Below are 19,535 nucleotides of genomic sequence, written 5' to 3' on the forward strand. Positions count from 1 at the left end.
ACAAATAACATTCTATGAAATTCAAATTTCAGTGTCCATAAATAATTTTTATTTATTTATGAACACTGAATTTTTGTGGGATTATAGTCATTTTATTCATTTTGGATTATCTAGGGCTGTTTTTTCACTACAACAACGAAGTCGAGTGGTTGTACCAGAAGCCATATGTCCTGCAAAGCCTAAAATATTACCATCTTGCCTTTTATAAAAAGAATGCTCTAGGGGCGCCTGGGTGGCTCACTCAGTTAATCATCCAACTTCTGATTTCAGCTCAGGTCATGATCTCACAGTTCCTGGGATTGAGCCCTGCATCCAGCTCTGTGCTGTCAGTGCCTGGGATTCTCTCTCTCCCTCTCTCTCTGCCCCTCCCTTGCTCATGTTCTCTCTCTCTCAAAATAAATAAATGTTAAAAGGGGGGGGGCATCTGGGTGGCTCAGTTGGTTAAGCATCCGACTTGGGCTTGAGTCATGATCTCGAGGTTTTTGAGTTGGAGCCTTGTGTAGGTGCTCTGTGCTGACAGCTCAGAGCCTGTAGTCTGCTTTGGATTCTGACTCCCTCTCTCTCTGCCTCCTCCCTGTCCATGCTCGGTCTCTCTCAGTCTCTCAAAAATAAATAAAGATTTAAAAATTTAAAAAAAAGAGTGCTCTAAATGAGCATTTTAGGAACAAAGTAACCCAATGACATTGTTTATATCTCCTTAAAAAAATAGTTCAGAGGGGCGTGTGGGTGGCTCAGACAGTTGAGCATTAGATTCTTGGTTTCATCTCGGGCCGTGATCTCTCAGTTCATGGGTTTAGGTCTTGCTTCTGCCTCCATGCTGACAATACAAACCCTGCTTGGGATTCTCTCTCTCCCTCTCTCTGCCCCTTTCCCTGCTTGCTCTCTGTCACGCACACACTCTCTCTTTCTCTCTCAAAAGTATATAAATTTAAAATAATTTAGGACATAGTTCAGAAAGAATTAGGCCTGAGGAAAGGATATTCACTTATGGTTGAAGAGAGTAAGCCATTGGTGTGTTCCTCCTTAGTGTGAATAGCACAGGTGTGACCAAGAGAATTAACACTTATTTATACTAGCAGTTAGATCAGATAAAGCACAATACAAGCGATAACCTTAGGCATCTTGAAAATAGGGGGAAAAATACATAAATATATAGAAACCTGAGATCCTGAGAGTTCAGTTATTTCTTTATTACTCTAACTTCCTTCCTTAACTGTGAGATCTTTTTGGAGGAAAAAAGAACCAAGTATTAAATCTATTCCCAGTGTGAAACCACCTCACTCAATAGAAGAACTAGATAAAATTTTGAGGAAAGAAAGAAGGAATGGAGACGAGAAGAAAGGAAAATATATTTAAGACTAATTTTTGCTTTCAGCTTTTGTCATTGACTTTACCTTTATTCCTGCAGACAATTTTATTTGTATTTATGAAACCAGCAAATGTTTTGAGGGATATTTCAAGGAACGTTTCTTCAGCTCTTTCACGTCTAAGCCTTGTTTCTCATAATGAAAACCAACCCCCATTGATCCCATAGTGACTGCTCTCAGAGGGTAAGACACTGTGTTGTGAAGGCTTTACCCTACAACTGTAAATACACCATTATCATAAGCTCTCGTTAGTGCTAGGGACATCAAGTTGTCAAACAAATTTTAAAAGAGTAGTCTAACTATCCATGTTAATGACATCCATAATGGTACGACTATGTTCTTTCTTGTGTTTAATTCAAAGCACACATTGTATATTTTCATTTTATTGCCAAATCCTCATCTGCCATCTTATATTCCCCTTTAAACATAAGAATTTTTTTCTCTATTTAAATTTATAACTAGCAGCCAGGCTCCGACATGTTTAGCTATAGACTTTCATTACTGTAATAAAAAAACAAAGAACAAAACAACAACAAAAAACAGAAACAAAGAAAAACTCCTGCAACTAGAGGGTCATGAGCAACTGCACTGATTGTGGAGCCATGTTCATTTTTAAAGGCAACTTGGTTTTACATATACTCACCTGCCCTTAAAATATGCTTTAATTTATTACTAATGGTATTCTCAATGATCTGTTGAAGGATACAACTCTGAAATGATTTATTCTAATTAAGAGCCTCTCGCTAGCACTTAGTTACCACGAGGCTTAGAAGCCCCAGGGACCAGCTTTTATTACACTCTGTGCCCATTTCATACAAGTGGAACATTTTACAATCATCGAATCTAATTGGACATCTTTATAATGTAGCTTCATATTTAGCATTTTTCCCTCACTCTGACAAAACCGATATTTTAGTTCTTTAACTTATTTTCAATGAACAATGGATTGAAATGCACAGAAACTGAAAAGCCTTGAGCCTGCCCTAGAAGAAGATCCAACTTTCCTTCCATCCTTAAGGTAGGAAGGTTGATATGCTTGTGATGTTTCAAAATACAGGGTGACGTGACACACGGTGCAACCACCCAGAGAGGACCCATCAGTCTCACTACTGGGATTCTAATTCTGATCAAATGTAATTTTCTGCTTTTAGGGGGAGGACTGGAGTCAGTCAACAAAATAACAGCTCTGAATCTAGGTCATAACATCCTAGGCCAGAACGTATCTTAGCAATGAACTACAGTGAGGTAGTTAGAGCCCAGCTTTGGGGGGAAATCCCTGGGTCCCAGTTTGGTTATGGGCTGCGTTTCCCAGGCTGGCCTGTCATCTGATTTTCTGCCAGTTTGGACAATGGAATCATTGGCAGGAAATTGGAGGATAGGGGTGGGAAGGAGTAGCCAGGGTATTTGTCCTTCTTTGCATCTTCTAAGGCAGCAGCTGACCCTCTTCGATGGCTCTAGTTCCTTCCCTAAAGATCTGGTAAAGATCCAGATTCTACCTGGAACTCTGCCTTGGGCTCAGAAAGCTGTCTCCTCCTTTGCCTCTCCAGCCCCACAGTGGTTGTGGGGGCTACTGTCTCCTGCTTCATCTCTAGCCTTGTGATGGTTTCTCAGCAACTCCATTACCACACCAAGCCCCCTTCATTCCTTTCATTAAATTCATGCTGCTGTAAATAATTGGGGTGCTTTCTGTTTTCCTGCTTAGACCCTGAATTCAGACAATACTATTTTAAAAGTGAGGTATTGTTTCTATAATCTAATCTCACTTCCAGAAAAATTACAGGTAGATAGGAACATAGAGAGAGAGGTAAGAAATTATGTATTTTATGTGCTTGGAGTGTGGGATATATTCTGCAATTTTCTAAATTTAATTTCTAATTTTCAACTTGTTTTCAAGTACTATGTTTCCTCTTTTTCCTTAAAATGATACATCAGGAAAATAATGTTTTTTAAAAAATTTAATTTTTAAATAATCTCTACACTCAACGTGAGGCTCAAACTTACAACCTGGAGATCGAGAATCATATGGTCTACTGGCTGAGCCAGCCAGACACCCCCAAAATAATTTTTTATAGCAGGTTCTTTTTAATTCATTTATGTTTATTTTTTTTAATGTTTAGTTATATTTGAGAGAGAGAGACACAGCACAAACTGGAGATGGGCAGAGAGAGAGGCGACAGAATCTGAAGCAGGCCCCAGGCTCTGAGCTGTTAGCACAGAGCCTAATGCAGGGCTCGAACTCACGAACCATGAGATCGTGACCTGCGCCAAAGTTGGACGCTTAACTGACTGAGTCACCCAGGTGCCCCAGTTCATTTATGTTTAACCAGGTGGACTTTTTTATTTCATTTAATTTATTTTATTTTATTATTACTATATTTTAATTAGATACAATCAGAATGCAACCACAGGAGCATTTTCATATAGAAATCTGGCCAGTTAGAGCTATAGAGGTAGAGATATGAATTCATTTAAGACCCTCTTCATTTATGCTTATTTGGGATATACCCTAATTTACATAGTTCATAGAAAGAATGACCATTCAATCAATGTTTTAATTGCCTAAGAAAAGGCAAAAGAATCTAAATATAAAATGCATATAATACCTTCATTTAATTTTAGGAAATAACTTTGTCTCACATTGAACAAAATAGAATTGTTCTCCAAAAGCATCTCTACTGTAAATACAGTCCCTTGAATTCTCATCAAAAACAAAGTTTGTTTAAGGATATAGAAACTTCCTAGGTTAAATTGAAGACTTGAATTTTAGTAGAAATACCTGGCTGTCTTTGGGAAGTTAAATCACAGCTTCTCTGCTCTCCCTTCCTTTTGTATTTAAACAGCTGTGATTCTTTACATGAAGATAATCATATTAAATTATTTATGCCTAAAGAATTTTGGAACTTTCAGCAGGAAAGAAGTCCCTAGTCAGTGACTGGGCAGAACCATGCATAGATGAGGAAGGAACAAGGTAGGTCTACCACCTGGCTGTATGACTTGTGAGAAACTGCCCTTGATGATGAGTTACAGACCAGATCCTCACCTCCACCACAAGACAGGAAAAGTCCAGGTTCTGCCCAGGGTGGTCAGTTGAGTGAAGGGTGTTAGGACATTCATGGGACATTCATGCCATTAGATCATGCTACAGACTGAATGTTTGTATCTCCCCTAAATTCTTACGTTAAATCCTAACACTCAATGTGATCATATTTGGAAATGGGGCCTTTGGGGGAGATCAGGTCATGAGGTGGAGGCCTCATGAGTGGGATTAATGTCTGGAGAGCTTCCTCCCCTTGCCACCATGTGCGAATGCAGTGAAAAGACAACCCTGTATGAACTAGGAAGTAACTTCTCATCAGACGCTAACTCTATCAATGCCTTAACCTTGGACTTCCCAATCTCCAGATCTGCAGGAGGGACACAACCTGCTTTTGAGTCTCAGTCAGACACTGCCACTATCAAAACAGAGCCATATTCCCTGCCCTAATAGAGAGTCAAGTGTTAACCTCCAGTACAGTTAGAATTTTGTGCATTCTTTTCAGTAAAGCTCAAGTAGACAAGAGGTGGCAAAATTATCAGGCCTTCCTGAGCAGAATTAGAAACAAGAGATATCTTAGGTCATTACTAGATAATCTATAAGTAACTTTAAAAGTGCAGTCCAAAATAAAATAGGTAAATACTTAAAGACATCTTAAGGGTGTCATGAGGCCTATAATAGCTAATAGGTTTGAGACTGTGTAAACTCAGGTGGAAAGAAATGAAAACTTTCAGGATAAACATCTCCACTTCATGCTTGTCGGCTGCAAGCTGAATTCTCCCATAAGACTGGCCCTGCAAGCGTAACCCTTGGGACCAGCTCCCCCTTCTTCCCATGGCAAAGGCACTTAAGAGTCTTTGAATGGGTCGTAGGCAATGAATAATTTTGGTGGTATCAGCAAGTGAGCTGGGTGGCTGGTTATAAAAAAACAAACTTATAAACAGAACTGTCTAAATGGCACTGGGATTTGGCTCCTTGTGTGACCGCCTGTAGTGCAGAAGCAGTGACCCGGACTCACACACGGTGGGGAGCTTCCTCCAACAGTTACTTTTCAAAGGACAGGAAGAGAGGAAGCAACAGCAGCAGCTAACTAAAGAAAGCCCCCGGTGTGAGAGCAGCTCTGATAGTGATGAAGAGGAAACCCCTGGGATGTGAAACCAAGATAGGCATCCTCTGGAAGCTGGTGCAATCAGCCCAAAGCCAACATGGCCAGACATTTGCTGGGACCTTGATATGCTTGATGAATTAACTTTCATTTGAGGGAAGACAAGCATACCTCCTCCAATACACTCCCAAGGCATAACCAGAAAGGATCTTGTTAAGAAAATGGAAACCAAACAATGGAATTTTCAGAGAATTGCTAGTGTTCACTATCTAAGATTAGCATCATCTTCGAGCAGATTAGAGAGAAATGGGAAGACCCAGCCATTTCCCAGAATGATATGTGAGATTCAGAGAACCACAAGTCCTGTTCCTTCAAGTTGCTGGGCATCTGAGGATTGCAAAATCTGTCAAATTTGGGAGAATTTGTAGTTTGAAATTCTAGCAGGGTACGTGTTGGCTAAGCATGTGACAATGAAAAACAAGTAGGCATTAGAAAACTGTCAGTTCTCTCGGCTTTTCTGTTCATTTAAAATCATGTAGGTTAAAAATGATTTCTCTGGGTATAAAAAGTGAGATTAATTGACAGTGTAGAACTAGGTTATTCTGGGCATATCATCTAAATATCCAAAGAGGAATTTAGACATATTGAGGAAATGAGATGGTGCCAGGCTTGGAGAAAGAAAGGAACTCTGGTTAAAAGAAAAAGAGCAGTGGATGTGTATTCCCCTTCACTCCTTCCCATATTTATTGTTTACCATCAGACCTCTCCCTGGAGGATTTATTTAAGCAATAAACATTTATTGTGCTTCAACTGTTTGCTCAGCTCTGGACAAGGTCTGTGCTAGACTTGGGTTTATAATGATGACATGATCCTTGACCTCCTGGACCTCCTAGTTTAGCAGGAGCAAACAGACTTGTACGAAACTAATTGTACTCCATTAGTTGCAGGCAGCATTGGAGGCACTGGAGAGGGAAAACATTACTCTGGTTGGACAGAGGTAACGTAGTCAAGAAGTTCTCCAAATAAGAACTGATCCTTGAGTTTTATCACTGTAAGTTAGGAGTTTACCCAAAGGATTTATGAGAGGGGGGAATATTCTAGAAAGAACAACATATACAAAGACACAGGAATGGAAAGTCATGCCAGTAATTGGAAGTGATTTGTTCCAACTGGAACATAGGGTGTGTGTGGGTGAGCAGTGGAGGATGGGATGGGCAAGTCATGAGGAGCTGTGTGTGTCATGCTAAAAAGCTGGAGCTTTTTCCTGCAGGTGATAGAGCAACAATGAAGGCTTTCATGAGAGAGAATGACAGGATCAGACTCTGAGCTCTGTGAGGGTGACAGGATAGCTCCAGGCAACAAAGACTCGAAACCCAAAGCGGGAGAATACATTTCCGGTGGTCCTACAGCTGGGGAAGCCAACCCCCAGTGTTTCTATAATGTGTGCCTCACAGTAATCAGTCGTACATGCATTTTTATAGCTTTGTTAAAAATGAAGAATAAAGTAAATGTTACAAATCTAGGCTCTGATTAGCATGCTTTGAAAATAAGAAAACACTCTTTAAAGGAGGCTATAAAGACTTTTACTGATGATAATTCATTTGGTAAAAAGCACTTTATTAGGATATTCGGTCATAATCATATGTTTCATTTATAACCTTTAAAGCCTCATGTGATCATATAGTAGGCTAAAAGCAAAGACAAAAATCAGGAGTCAGAAAAGAATTTGCTTTAGAAAAAGGCACAAGCCAGAGGCACACAGTTAGCAAGCCCGACTGAAATCTAACGTTGAGAGAGCTCAGAGTATAAATGTGCATAGATGTGCTAAAAGCATTTTGGCCCTTTCCTCAATTTTCCCCTTTTCTACATGCAAACTCAATCCTTTAATTTACCCTAATTTTCACACTGAGGGTCTTGGTTAAAGGGCTCCGTGTTTAAAATTACGCTTTAGTGATATCTCACATTACAGAAATGTCCCTGTCTCTCTGAAAGAAGTAGAAAAAGCTGTCAGAATTATTTTGCATCTTTTTGGAAACACCATGAAAATAGATAATCTATGAAATTGGTGAGGTTTTGTCCTGTTAAACTATTTCCAGAGGTATAAGATGCCCAAAATATATCCTAAATATTGGATGTGTGTAGGCAAAGATAAGGAATTGGTACAGGCAATTTACTGGAAATACTTTTCTCTCAGCTTAGGAAAACCAAAAAAGATCCTGGTTGGCTTCCCAACTTTCATTTAGGTTTTTATGCCCTCTAGTGGGTATTTGGGATTTATGCAGTTGTAAAATAATATTTTTACAGCATTTCCTTTGTGCCATATGTGTTCAAACATTTATCTCAACAATATAGGACATTGACTGATAAGGACATTGACTAACATTATTTGAGCCATAAACTTTTGATAATTTAATAAAAGCTCTGAAAACTTTTAGGAAAATGCCTATGAAGACACACTGTCATGGAGTTCTCTAACCACTTGAATTTTATCCATGAATTCCTTAAGAGTCCATTGATTCCTGGTTAAGAACCTCTAATGAAGCTGAGGTGTCCTCTAGCTGCCCCCTTTTTTTAGTAGATGCTAAAATTGTTAACGTTTTGAACAACAGGAAAAGGAAACATACATTTTTAAAAGAACAGTAGCTAAAAATTTGGCTTAGACTTAAAGAAATAGGAGAGAACACAGAGTATCTTAAATAACTAGATACCTGAGATAATCCAAAAGCTTCTCAAGTTTTCAACGCAGCTAGGATAGTGTAGGATTAATCCTACAGGCAAGGGAGGTGGAAACAAAATCAAAGCAGCTTTTCAGGCAAATATTGATTTTTTAAATGTCAAAGAGAAATCTGTCTATTGTTAAAGTAATATGAGGGCCTCTCTGGCAAACAGTTTGCATACCACAAGCAGGTGTTATACAGCAACACTTAAAGAAAAGTCATTTGCTATTTGCAAACATTGCAGCTACTATAAAAAAATTAGCCATCAAACTATGATCCTTCTAGGATGCCAAACTGATATCAGAAAATCCATAAATAACTAGCCACTAAGACCCTAAAGGATAGAATGATTAGTTGAGAAGTGATCCAGATTTCAGGTCAGAAGAAAAGAGTTCACAGACTTCTCTGACCAGTGGTCATGTCTAGGAGAAAATTCAAACACAAAATCAGTAGGTAAAATACACACACACACACACACACACACACACACTCACTCACACACACGCACACACACACACACACACACACACGGACAGTTCATAGCTTTTACCAGGTTATTATTATACATATCACTTTCATCTAATTTCTTAAGGATACTGTCTTAGTCCATTCAGGCTGCTGTAACAAAATACCACAGACTTGGTACTTTATAAAGAGCAGACATGTATTTCTCACAGCTCTGGAGGCTGAGAAGTTCAAGATTATGTCACCAACAGATTCAGTGTGGTGGTGAGGTGTTGTTTCCTGGTTCATAGACTGCCCTTCTTGCTGTGAACTCACAGTAAAAGGGGATAGATAGCTCTGCAGGGCCTCTTTTTATAAGAATGCCATTTGTTTGGGCTCTGCTTTCATGATCTAATCACCTCCCCAAACCCCCACCTCCTAATACCATCATATTAAGCATTAGGATGTCAAGGTATGAATCTGGGGGAGACACATTCAGACATATAATAGCAGATACCTATTTTTCGAATACTTACATTTCCAAATACAGATTCATGTCCCCTATGAAGCTGTGGGATTTTTTTCCCCCTAATGTAGTAGTTGAAGCACAGCTTCATTGAACCAGCACCTGTCCTACACAATGTACAGGGTGCTCCCAGAGTTCTGTGCAGCTGCATAGGATCCATTCACTCGAGTCCTTATACCTAGCAATTTAAGACCTTTTCATTGTGAAAAAGAAAGAGGGAGAGTGAGAGATTGAGTTACAGTAAGCATTGAGGTTTATATTTAAATAAGTATTTCCTTCCTGTTATTTGAAGATCTTTCCTACCTTCATGAGTGTTTATAAAACACACAGCTTTTGTTTTCTTTCTTAGTATCCATGGGAAATAGCTTAACAGATGAAAAGTCATTCCTTAGCTGGGGAGGTTTGCTTATATAACATTTCTCTTTTATAAAATGAGCCTACATTTATACTCTTCAAATAAAAAGAGAAGAAAAAATAGAAACTATATGAATAGGACTAGGAAGCTAACAGTATTGTGTTTGAACACTGCATAAGAAAATTCCAGAAACTATTTCTCCATTTGAGATCTAAAGACAAGCATACTTTAGTCATAGGATTTCTGGACAAATGCCAAAAAGGGAAAAATTGTGTGGAAATTAATAAAATTTGCTTTGCAATATATTATGTTTAAATATACATAGATGGATGGATGGGTGGATGGATGGATGGATGGATGGATGGATGGATGGATGGATGGATGGAAGATATATGCATTCTACCTGTTTGTCTGAATTAACCTAATTTAGCCCCTTCTCTATCATTGAGTGCATGGCACAATTTAAGTACTTTGCAGAAACTTTTCAATGATATTTAAGAGTAAAATGTTCAAGAACCAATAACTGAATCTTTTCTGGGGAATTGGTCTTCCATTCAATATGGTCTTTAACACATGACAAATGATATAATTTTAAACAAGTATTTGGGGCAGTATGTGAAAATTTAGAATTAATATTTTTACGTGAATAACAATTCCATGTTGTACCTTTTTAACTGATATGAGGAGGGAAAGGAGCAGTAAATATCAGGTTTGGCAGATGTCCAGGGTAAAAAAAAAAAAAAAGCAGAATGAAACAGGACTGGCTCTACATGGTAAATGTAGGAAAAAGTGGAAGGAAGTGAGAAATGGAAGAAAGTAGAAAGATGGGGAAAGCTTCCTTTCAATGAACAGAGGTCAAGTCTACTTATTTTTATTATGCAAAACTTTTGGAGAGTGATTCCTTTTATATCATGCTATCTTCTCCCCTGTTTTCTTCTATCTTTTAGGAATTCAATATTTATCTTAGCAGACCTTAGAAGCCCCTTATAATCTTTTAATAAATTTTATTTAAATATAGGAAAAAATGTCTCTATGAAAACAAAACCACATCTACATAAAGTTTTAGTGTAAATCTTCTTGGGAAATGGATTTTTGAAGACTGGAGAAATAATATTAAATTCTGAAGAAAAACAGAAAGACTAGAATATATAATATTGCTGGGCTTAGCATAAATTTAAGAGTAGGGAGTCAGGAAAAATGAGGCGTGCTTTTATATGGAACAAAAAGAATAAAATACCAACCAGTAAACAACTTGCCTTGGATAGAAATAATCATTAAAAGATGGCAGTATTGTAGGCAATACTTAAACTACATGATCAGTTAGCTAGAGTGTCACCTCTCATTATGAAGCTTTCTATTCTAAGCCTTTCCTCCACCGAGTTTGAGGTATGATTCCTGAGGTGTATAATGCTATTTTGCTTCTTACTACAAGTATGAATACTAGTTAAAAGATCTTTTGTTAAACAAAGGAAAGCAGATGGTTTTGCCAGCGAGCTATTTCCTATCCCCAGTAGATTCTGTGCCCAATTATAAGTTTGCAGATAAAACTTCCATTCTCAAGGTTATCCTAAGTAAGAAGAGAGACACAACGGACAATGTAAGAATAGATACAAATCACACTGTGTATTTGTGGTGATTCTCCAGCATATTCAAACAAGTGAAATATGCTTAAAATATTGCAAATATCAACAGCAGTCCAATCTTGAAAAGAAGTGGGGAACAGGAAGAAGAGCAGAAAGGGCAATCGATACAGTTCCAAGGGGATTGTGGAAGGAGATGGCAGGTGCTTCTTGGCAAATCAGCCTGAGGGTGTCCTAGCAAGCAATCAGGGGCAGCCTGCACCTCCCCCAGGCCCCAACGGCAGCACCCTGCCCTCTCTGCTCCCTGTGCCCTCCTCCCATCTCCCTCTACCCTAGTTTCACAACAGCGGAGACTTGGGGCCCATCCTCATTTTCTGTATCTTGAGAAAGATCTGTCCTTTGACTCAAGAGTAAAAGATGGAGAAGATGCCCCCTCCAACAAACACTTTGTTGTCCCTTCTGCTTCCCGTCGTGATCACTGCAGTCCTGGCCAGTCACCTCAAGGGTCACCTTTGCTTTTGATTGAGAAGAAAATTTGGATTGTAAAAAAAATACGGTGGAGGTAAATAATAAATGTAATTGCATTTGATGCAGATTAGCACAGTTTCATGACATTAAAGTACCCCTATTCTATCTGTTATCTCTTTTTTCTTATGGATCCTTCTAGACTATGAATTTTCTGCCTTTCAGCAAGCTGGCTCATATCTTTACTTTCTACCCTTTTGTTACAAACTGTACAAGAAATTTCACTTTGCCCATTTTTTCCCCTCTGAGTACCAAGTTCACTTTCTGCTTTATGTATTTATTTATATTATAATCTCTGTTTATATTCAAAAAGGATTTGCAGTGATTATTTCTCTAGTTGAATCCTGGGCACTTTGTCAAAAATCGCTTTCCCAGGAAAACGTGCTTTATCAATTGGCTCAGAATTCCTTTGACTGAGTCCCTCAGAGTCTATTTTCTCTCCTCTTCTCTGAGGTAAGGTCTTTCTGAACATATGATTAGCCTCCATCCCTACCACCACCACAGCCTGCTACTTGAACTTACAAACCTTCTGTCTTCTTAAAGTCTTACTGAGCTTTGGGTCCATACCACACAGTTTAGCCCTTAAGTTCCTCTAATAATTACAAGAGTGCTAGCCTTGCCTACTCTATTATATAGTGAGCCTAGGATACAAAAATAGCTGATAAATACTAATTTTTAAAAATCTCTTAGAGAAAGACAGGAAAAACTTTATTTTGTGTTCATTTAGCTATTTTACTTATTTTATTTTATGTATTTATATCTTACAAGGTTTATTTTATTTGCATGGACTCAATGCTTATCTATTCTGGCCACAACAAACATAGTTGAGCTTTATTTATTTTCCCCTTTTAGAAAATCTTTCTAGATCCTGATTGGTAGACATTAAAATCAACCCCTCACCGTTTTTTTTTTTTTTTTTTTTTGAAAAGCTGCTTGTGTGTTTCAGACTTATCCAGGACCTACTGTACAATCAGTGCAAAGAGAAAAAAGATGTCTTTAAAATATGGCTGGGCACTCAATGTAAACTGTGGCAAACATAGAAATCGGCTCATGTGTACACAGCATTGTATAAAACATTGATCTTCCAATTCCACTGACAGATCCCTATAGGACAAAAGTCCTCAAGACTTGATCGTTCACCTTATAAATTCTTCTATGTGTGACTGTTTCCTTACTAACATAAACTTCAGATTATAACTTAACTTCCCTGATGGACTACAGAAAAATACCCTGTTTCATATGGACACAGCATTCCAGTTCCTGGATTTATTCTATTCTTTTGTCTGTCTGTTTGTCTCACTATTAATTAATACCGCCATTCTGATGCCAAAACCTGTGGGAATTTTAGTTACAGTGAATTAGCTCAACAGCTGATCACCCACAAACACTGACAAGAATGAGTAACTGGGACCAGAGCCTGGAATGGGTTATCGAATAGGCTGTCACCACCAGCCTTTCCTGGGCCAATTACCCTGCAACTTCCCTCTCCCACATTGACACACAAATGTTTTCCCACAAAACAAAATCAGAGTGATCGTTTCCTGGGCCACCCTTCAAGATGTAATGCATCCCCATGTCCTCCTAAACCTCCTTGAGTCTGGATTCCAAAACCTGAGCTCCTCTCAGAGTGCTGAGCACCCCAGACCCCTCAAGTGAACATGGAGAGGTTGGGGCTCTACAGGCACAGCCGGGCAGCCTCTGCAGTAATACGATCAAAAGACATCCTTCTTGCCCCCTCTCCAGAAATGAATTCTTAGAATAAGGTAGAGAAAATGGATTCTTTGACTAATATTTATTGAGGCAGCTTTGTGCTAGTCGGACTAAATAGAGCAGATCTTGCTTTGTCAAGGTTATATTCTAATGTCAGCAGGGTAGGTGGGTGGTCAAAACATAAATATGTTAATAAGTTATAAAATATCATGTGTTAATAGTACTGTGAAGGTCATTAAATGGGAAAATGTTAAAGAGAATGACTAGGGGAGAGAATAAGACCACTATGGATAAGGTGGCCAGAAAATAACTTCTGGAATGGAGACATTTAAGTCTCAACCTGAATAATGATGATCTGGGGGCTGCACATTGTGGACAAAAAGCCAGATGGCCAGCATAGCTGGAAGACAGTGGACTTGGTGCAAGGTGGTATGAGATACAGGTGGTAATTAAATGATATAGGCCCTTGGAGATAAAACTGAAGAGTTTGGATCTATTTTAGTTCCAAGTCTATTAGAAGGTTTAAGCGAAGTGGCACCAGTGCACTCTCCATTCTAAAACCATAACTCCAACTGCTATGTTGGCATGAATTGTAAAGTGGTAAATATGGAGGAGAGAGTTAGGGTAAGAAGCTATATCTATCCATCACTCTGGCAAGAAATGATGATTGCTTGGGTTGTTGTGATAAAATGGAGGTTGAGGAAAGAGACCATAATAGGACATAATTCAGTTTGGTCAGAGATAACAAGACTAGCTCAAAAATGAGATGCGTGACTGAGAATTGAGGTAACTCTTTCAATTTTGATGCGAGCAATTGAGTGGTTTGCAGTTCCATGGAATTGGAGGTGATAGACTGGGAGGAACAGATTTGAGGGTGGCAGAGGAAGCTAGGGAAATAAAAGTTCCTTATTGCCTAATTTGTTTTAATTGGCTCTTAATTGGTTCTTAAAAATCCAGGGGTAGGAAAAATCAGACGAGACCACTGAAGACATGAGTCTGATTTTCTAGGTAGACATCAGGGTTGTCAACATAAATTAGGGTATCAGCAACAACTGCAAGCTATGAGATTGGATGATATCACATAGGAAAGGGTTTATATGGAGACAGTAAGAGTCTGAGAGCTAAATTACTCCAAGATTTAAAAATCAGATAAGGGGCAGCGGGGAGCCAGAAAAGAAGATAGAGGAACAGCCATTGAGTTAGGAGGACCGCGAAGGGAATTTTCTAATACTGAAGCCAATGGAAAGTGTTCCAAGAAGAGAGAAAACTAATCAAGTACAAATGAGAGATTGAATAAGATGACCATGAAGAAATAACCATTGTATTTAACAAGTGGAAGTTAATGAGACCTTGGAAAGCTTTTTTTAAGTGATTATATCTGATAAAAAGAATGTGATATAACACTTTTTCTACTTAAATTTCATAACCAATCTAATGCTGAAAAAATTAAGTGGAAAGAGATGTTATCTAGACTATGAAATTCAGCATGGAAATACTAACTATAAATAAATGTAAAGAGGGGCGCCTGGGTGACTCAGTCCGTTAAGCATCTGACTTTGGTTCAGTTCATGATCTCACGGTCCCTGAGTTCGAGCCCCACTTTGGGCTCTGTGCTGACAGCTCAGAGCCTGGAGCCTGCTTTGGATTCTGTGTCTACCTCTCTCTCTCTCTGACCCTCCCACATTCATGCTCTGTCTCTCTCTGTTTCAAAAATAAATAAATGTTAAAAAAATTTTTTTTAAATAAATGTGAAGAATTTTGCCATATTATATAAAGGACAAACTGAAGAGCTATCATTACATCATCTGGCTTAGAACATTTTCCAATCAAAGAGATATCTAAATATTGGAATCAGTTCCTGCAATATTGAAAGATAATTTTTTCATATTCAGATATTCATAATTTCTGGTTTATTAAGGTCTTAACCCATGTGTATGGTAGTCATGAAGTAGAGATAGATTGGTCTAAAAAATCATTTGACTTCGGGTAAAAAGCTATTTGTAGCAGGTGAAAATAAATTTCTGTGACTTAAAACCATGTTTTTTTCTCTAACCCAGGTATGGTGACATGGTACCAAAAACCATAGCAGGGAAGATATTTGGTTCCATCTGTTCACTGAGTGGGGTCTTGGTCATTGCTCTACCTGTTCCAGTGATCGTATCTAACTTCAGTCGGATCTACCACCAAAATCAACGAGCAGACAAACGGAGAGCACAGAAGGTGTGTATTCAGCTCTGTGCAATCATGATTTAACATCTCCCCCTTTTTATAGTGAGCTTTAAAAATCCCTTACTGGCTATTCAGTGTTCCAGTTTTGGTCAATAGTTGCATAAGTCAGCACAGGCTAGGTTATACTACAGTAAAAAAGGAACCTTAATATCTCAGTGGCTTAAAACAACAAGGAATATTTCTCAGTCATGCTGCGGGTCCATTACTGGTCCAGTGATAGAAACTCCATCTTGACAAGGTATTCTGCAATCATTCAAGCCGGGGTAACAGGACATGATGAATCACACTGACTCCTAAAACCTCCTCCTGGAAGTGGGCCAGGTCACTTCCATTTCTATTGCACTAGCCAAAGTAAGTCACATAGCCGTGTGTAACTTCAAAGTGGGCAGGGGAATATAATCCTACTGTGCAATCAGAGGCAGAGAGAAAGAATTATCTAGTAAACAGCACTAATGATAGTAGTAAAATCAAAGATAGATTCTTGGCAAATTTTATCAGAATCAGATTTCTAGATCTAATTCATTTCGTCTTTGCCCATCAGGGATCAAGCTGGTTCCAGTAAGCAAGGACTATTAAAAGGAACTAAGATATGTCTCAGATATTTTAAATAGTTGACCCAGGAAGTAGGAGAAATCTGATCATTAATAGCTGAGTTTTATTCCTGGCCCAGTTTACTGTTTCTCTGAACTTCGTGCCAGTTATTAATCCCTCTAAGAGTAAGGGTGTATACACAACTGTAAGATGGGGAAAATGTACCTACCTCAAAAATTTATATAAATCTATATGAGTATATCATAATAGTAACAATATTTAACATTTATTTCTGGCTTTACTATGTGCCGGGTACTGGTTTGGTGTTTTTTTTAAATAATTCATATTGTTTTCATGAGTCTAGGAGTGAGTCAACATTATTATTCCTATTTTTTAGATAAGGATCCTAAAGTACGCAGAAATTGAGAAATTCAATCTAAGCCAACCTGACACCCAGGTTCATACACATAAACATTATGGTAGACTGCCTCTCAGAAAACCCGACTAAATGTTAACACACTTCCCTTCTCCAATTTTTGTCAAAATAGTCACCTTTAGAGTCAGGGCCCTTGCTGCTTAGAAACAATTTTGGAGGGGCGCCTGGGTGGCTCAGTCAGTTGAGCGTCCGACTTCAGCTCAGGTCATGATCTCACAGTCCATGGGTTCGAGCCCCACGTCGGGCTCTGTGCTGACAGCTCAGAGCCTGGAGCCTGCTTCAGATTCTGTGTCTCCCTCTCTCTCTCTGGCCCCTCCCCTGCTCATGCTCTGTCTCTCTCTGTCTCAAAAATAAATAAAAACATTAAAAAAAAAAAAGAAAGAATTTTGGAAATCTCTTGTGTAGTTTCTTTAAGACCATGGCACTAGATTTCCAGTATTCCTCATGGATACTCCATCATTGTCCTTTATGGATAGACAGTTTTTAATATCCACAACCATGACTAAAATGGATCCACAATGCCGGTAAGGTAGTATAACTCTAAACTATCATGAGACATTTGGGTGCAGTTCAAAGCTACTGGCTTTGTAGCTAATTCCAGAACAGGATTTTAAGTATGCTTTTGAACAATGTTGGTCTTTTAGTCGAGTATAAAATCTCAAAAAGTAACTCTCGGGAAAGTTCAGGGTAATCAGTGTGGTCACAGAGCATACTGTCCAAAGAACATGTTCAAGTCTAACATCACAGATCCTCTGCCTTTTGCAAAGAGTCACTTTTTCAGCCTTGTCCTTTCTTGCTTTATAGACTCCCCCAAGTTTGGACAGGTACCTAGCCTTTAATTATTGTAAAGAATAGAGTAGTCCAATTAATATGAACTTTGGAACTGATAATTCAATAAACAGAGGCTAGCAAAAGGCACCTTCTGAGCAGTTTTGTAGTCTCACGTAAGGTATATCTTTGGAGATGGAGAAATTGTGACCACCGTTGGCCCCTTCCCCAGGACTTTCATGCTCACAACTGTGGCTCTGCCCACACGTTACAATCCTTCTAACTGGGCACACATGTACATTGTTTAAAAGGACAAAAATCCTACAAAAATCTTAGATGCCCAGGACCCATCCATCTTCATTCTAGAAATCCCTTCCTTGATATAAGAGCATAAGAGCTACCTATAATTCATTTTCCCAGTGGAGGAGGTTGGGGTGGGGGGGGACTACCTATATGGAAAACGTAGGAAGTACAAATCTGATTTTCAGATAAATTGAACACCAAAATATCTGTATTTTCTTCAAACTTTGTCATCTGCAACAATCAGATCAGTAAAGAAAGTCTTAGAATAATTTAGAAGCCTTTTTGCATAAATAAATATAGAATTTATTCCTTAGTTAAAGAAAGTTTAGGTTTATCTGGAATGAGGTGATTTGACAAGTATCGAAGTTGTGAAAAATTAGCCACTAATTCAGTCAAGCAAACAGTCCATTTAGTAAAAACGTCAGTCAAGCTGAATAATAAGAAATATTACAAAACACTTTTTTAGTCCCTGTTTTTCGGCGTTTGGTCCTTTTCTCAACTCTAAGCTCAAGCAAAAGTGTGAAATATATCCAATATGCATCTGAGGGGTGCCTGGGTGGCTCCATCAGTTAAGCATCCGACTTCAGCTCAGGTCATGATCTCACAATTCATGAGTTCAGGCCCCACATCAGGCTCTGTGCTGAGAACTCAGATCTTGGAGCCTGCTTCAGATTCTCTGTCTCCTTCTCTCTCCGCCCCTCCTTGCTCACACTGTCTCTCTCTCTCTCTCTTAGAAATAAATAAACATTAAAAAAATTTTTAATATACATTTAAGAACACTCTCCTTGGCACATAAGGATACTTTCCTTCTTCTAGGCTCTTCCCCCCAGCAAGTACTCTTCCTGCTTTCACTACCTATCTCCACTCTTAAAAGAAATGCACATTTCTAGCCACCCTTGATCATTTTTTTTAAGTTTATTTATTTTGAGAGAGAGAGAGTACGGACGAGGGGTAAAGAGAGAGGGGGACAGAAGAATCCCAAGCAGGCTCTGTACTGTCAGCGAGGAGCCCAACTCAGGGCTTGAACTCATGAACAATGAGATCATGACCTAAGCCAAAATGAAAAGTTGGTCACTTAACCGACTGAGCCACCCAGGCACTCCATCCTTGATCATTTCTTAACTAAACACCGACCTGTGGGTCAATATAGACTTAAACTGGAGCATGTCTCCTTTCACCCCCACCACTAGTAATTGTATTTTAATAGATGTATTTATTCAATAGTATTTCAGTTATCCAGTGGTATTTATTGATTAGAAAATATTTGCCAGGGCATCTGGGTGGCTCAGTCGGTTAGCATCAGTCTCTTGATTGCCGCTCAGGTCATGATCTCATGGTTCGTGAGGTTACTGAGTTTGAGCCCTCTGTTGGGCTCTGCACTGACAACATGGAGCCTGCTTGAGATTCTCTCTCTCTCCCTCTCTGTCTGCCCCTCCCCTGTTCTCCTGCATGAGCTCTTTCTCTCTCTCTCTCCCCCTCAAAATAATAAATACACATAAAAATTGTTTAAAAAGAAAGTAGTTGCCAAAATAAAGCTAAATTGATACAATGACAGATGGTAGGGTTGATATTTTGAAGTAGGGAGCCTACCTTGCTTTAAGATACAAATCACACCAGTCAATCAAGGTGTGATTACAAGGCTAATTGTAAGTAATTTTCATGTATAATAGTAATCATAATTATAATTATAATTTAATAGTACTAATAGCAAAAACAACAACCCTCTCCAGAGTTTCTAGTATATCCCAGGTTCTTTATAACTGTTATTTTTATTTTCACAATCAACTCACACAGAAGTGTTATTATTTCCATTTTACAGATGACTGTCTTATGCATGCACACCTACTGATTAAAGTCTAAGACAAAGAAATTCTGGCATCATTAGAGTTATGTATTTTAGGGATT

The 19,535-nt window shown here is 38.7% G+C and overlaps 1 protein-coding gene across 1 annotated transcript in view; it reads left to right on the forward strand.

The window, feature by feature from the left end:
- KCND2 (potassium voltage-gated channel subfamily D member 2) overlaps positions 1–19,535 on the forward strand; it is a 481,739-nt gene that overhangs the window by 450,146 nt on the left and 12,058 nt on the right. Inside the window, exon 2 of the mRNA XM_042977411.1 lies at positions 15,421–15,583. Within this exon, the coding sequence (XP_042833345.1) occupies positions 15,421–15,583 (163 nt within the window). The remainder of the gene's footprint in view (positions 1–15,420; positions 15,584–19,535) is intronic.

Source organism: Panthera tigris, chromosome A2, assembly GCF_018350195.1.
Source record: "Panthera tigris isolate Pti1 chromosome A2, P.tigris_Pti1_mat1.1, whole genome shotgun sequence".
Taxonomy (NCBI): Eukaryota; Metazoa; Chordata; class Mammalia; order Carnivora; family Felidae; genus Panthera; species Panthera tigris.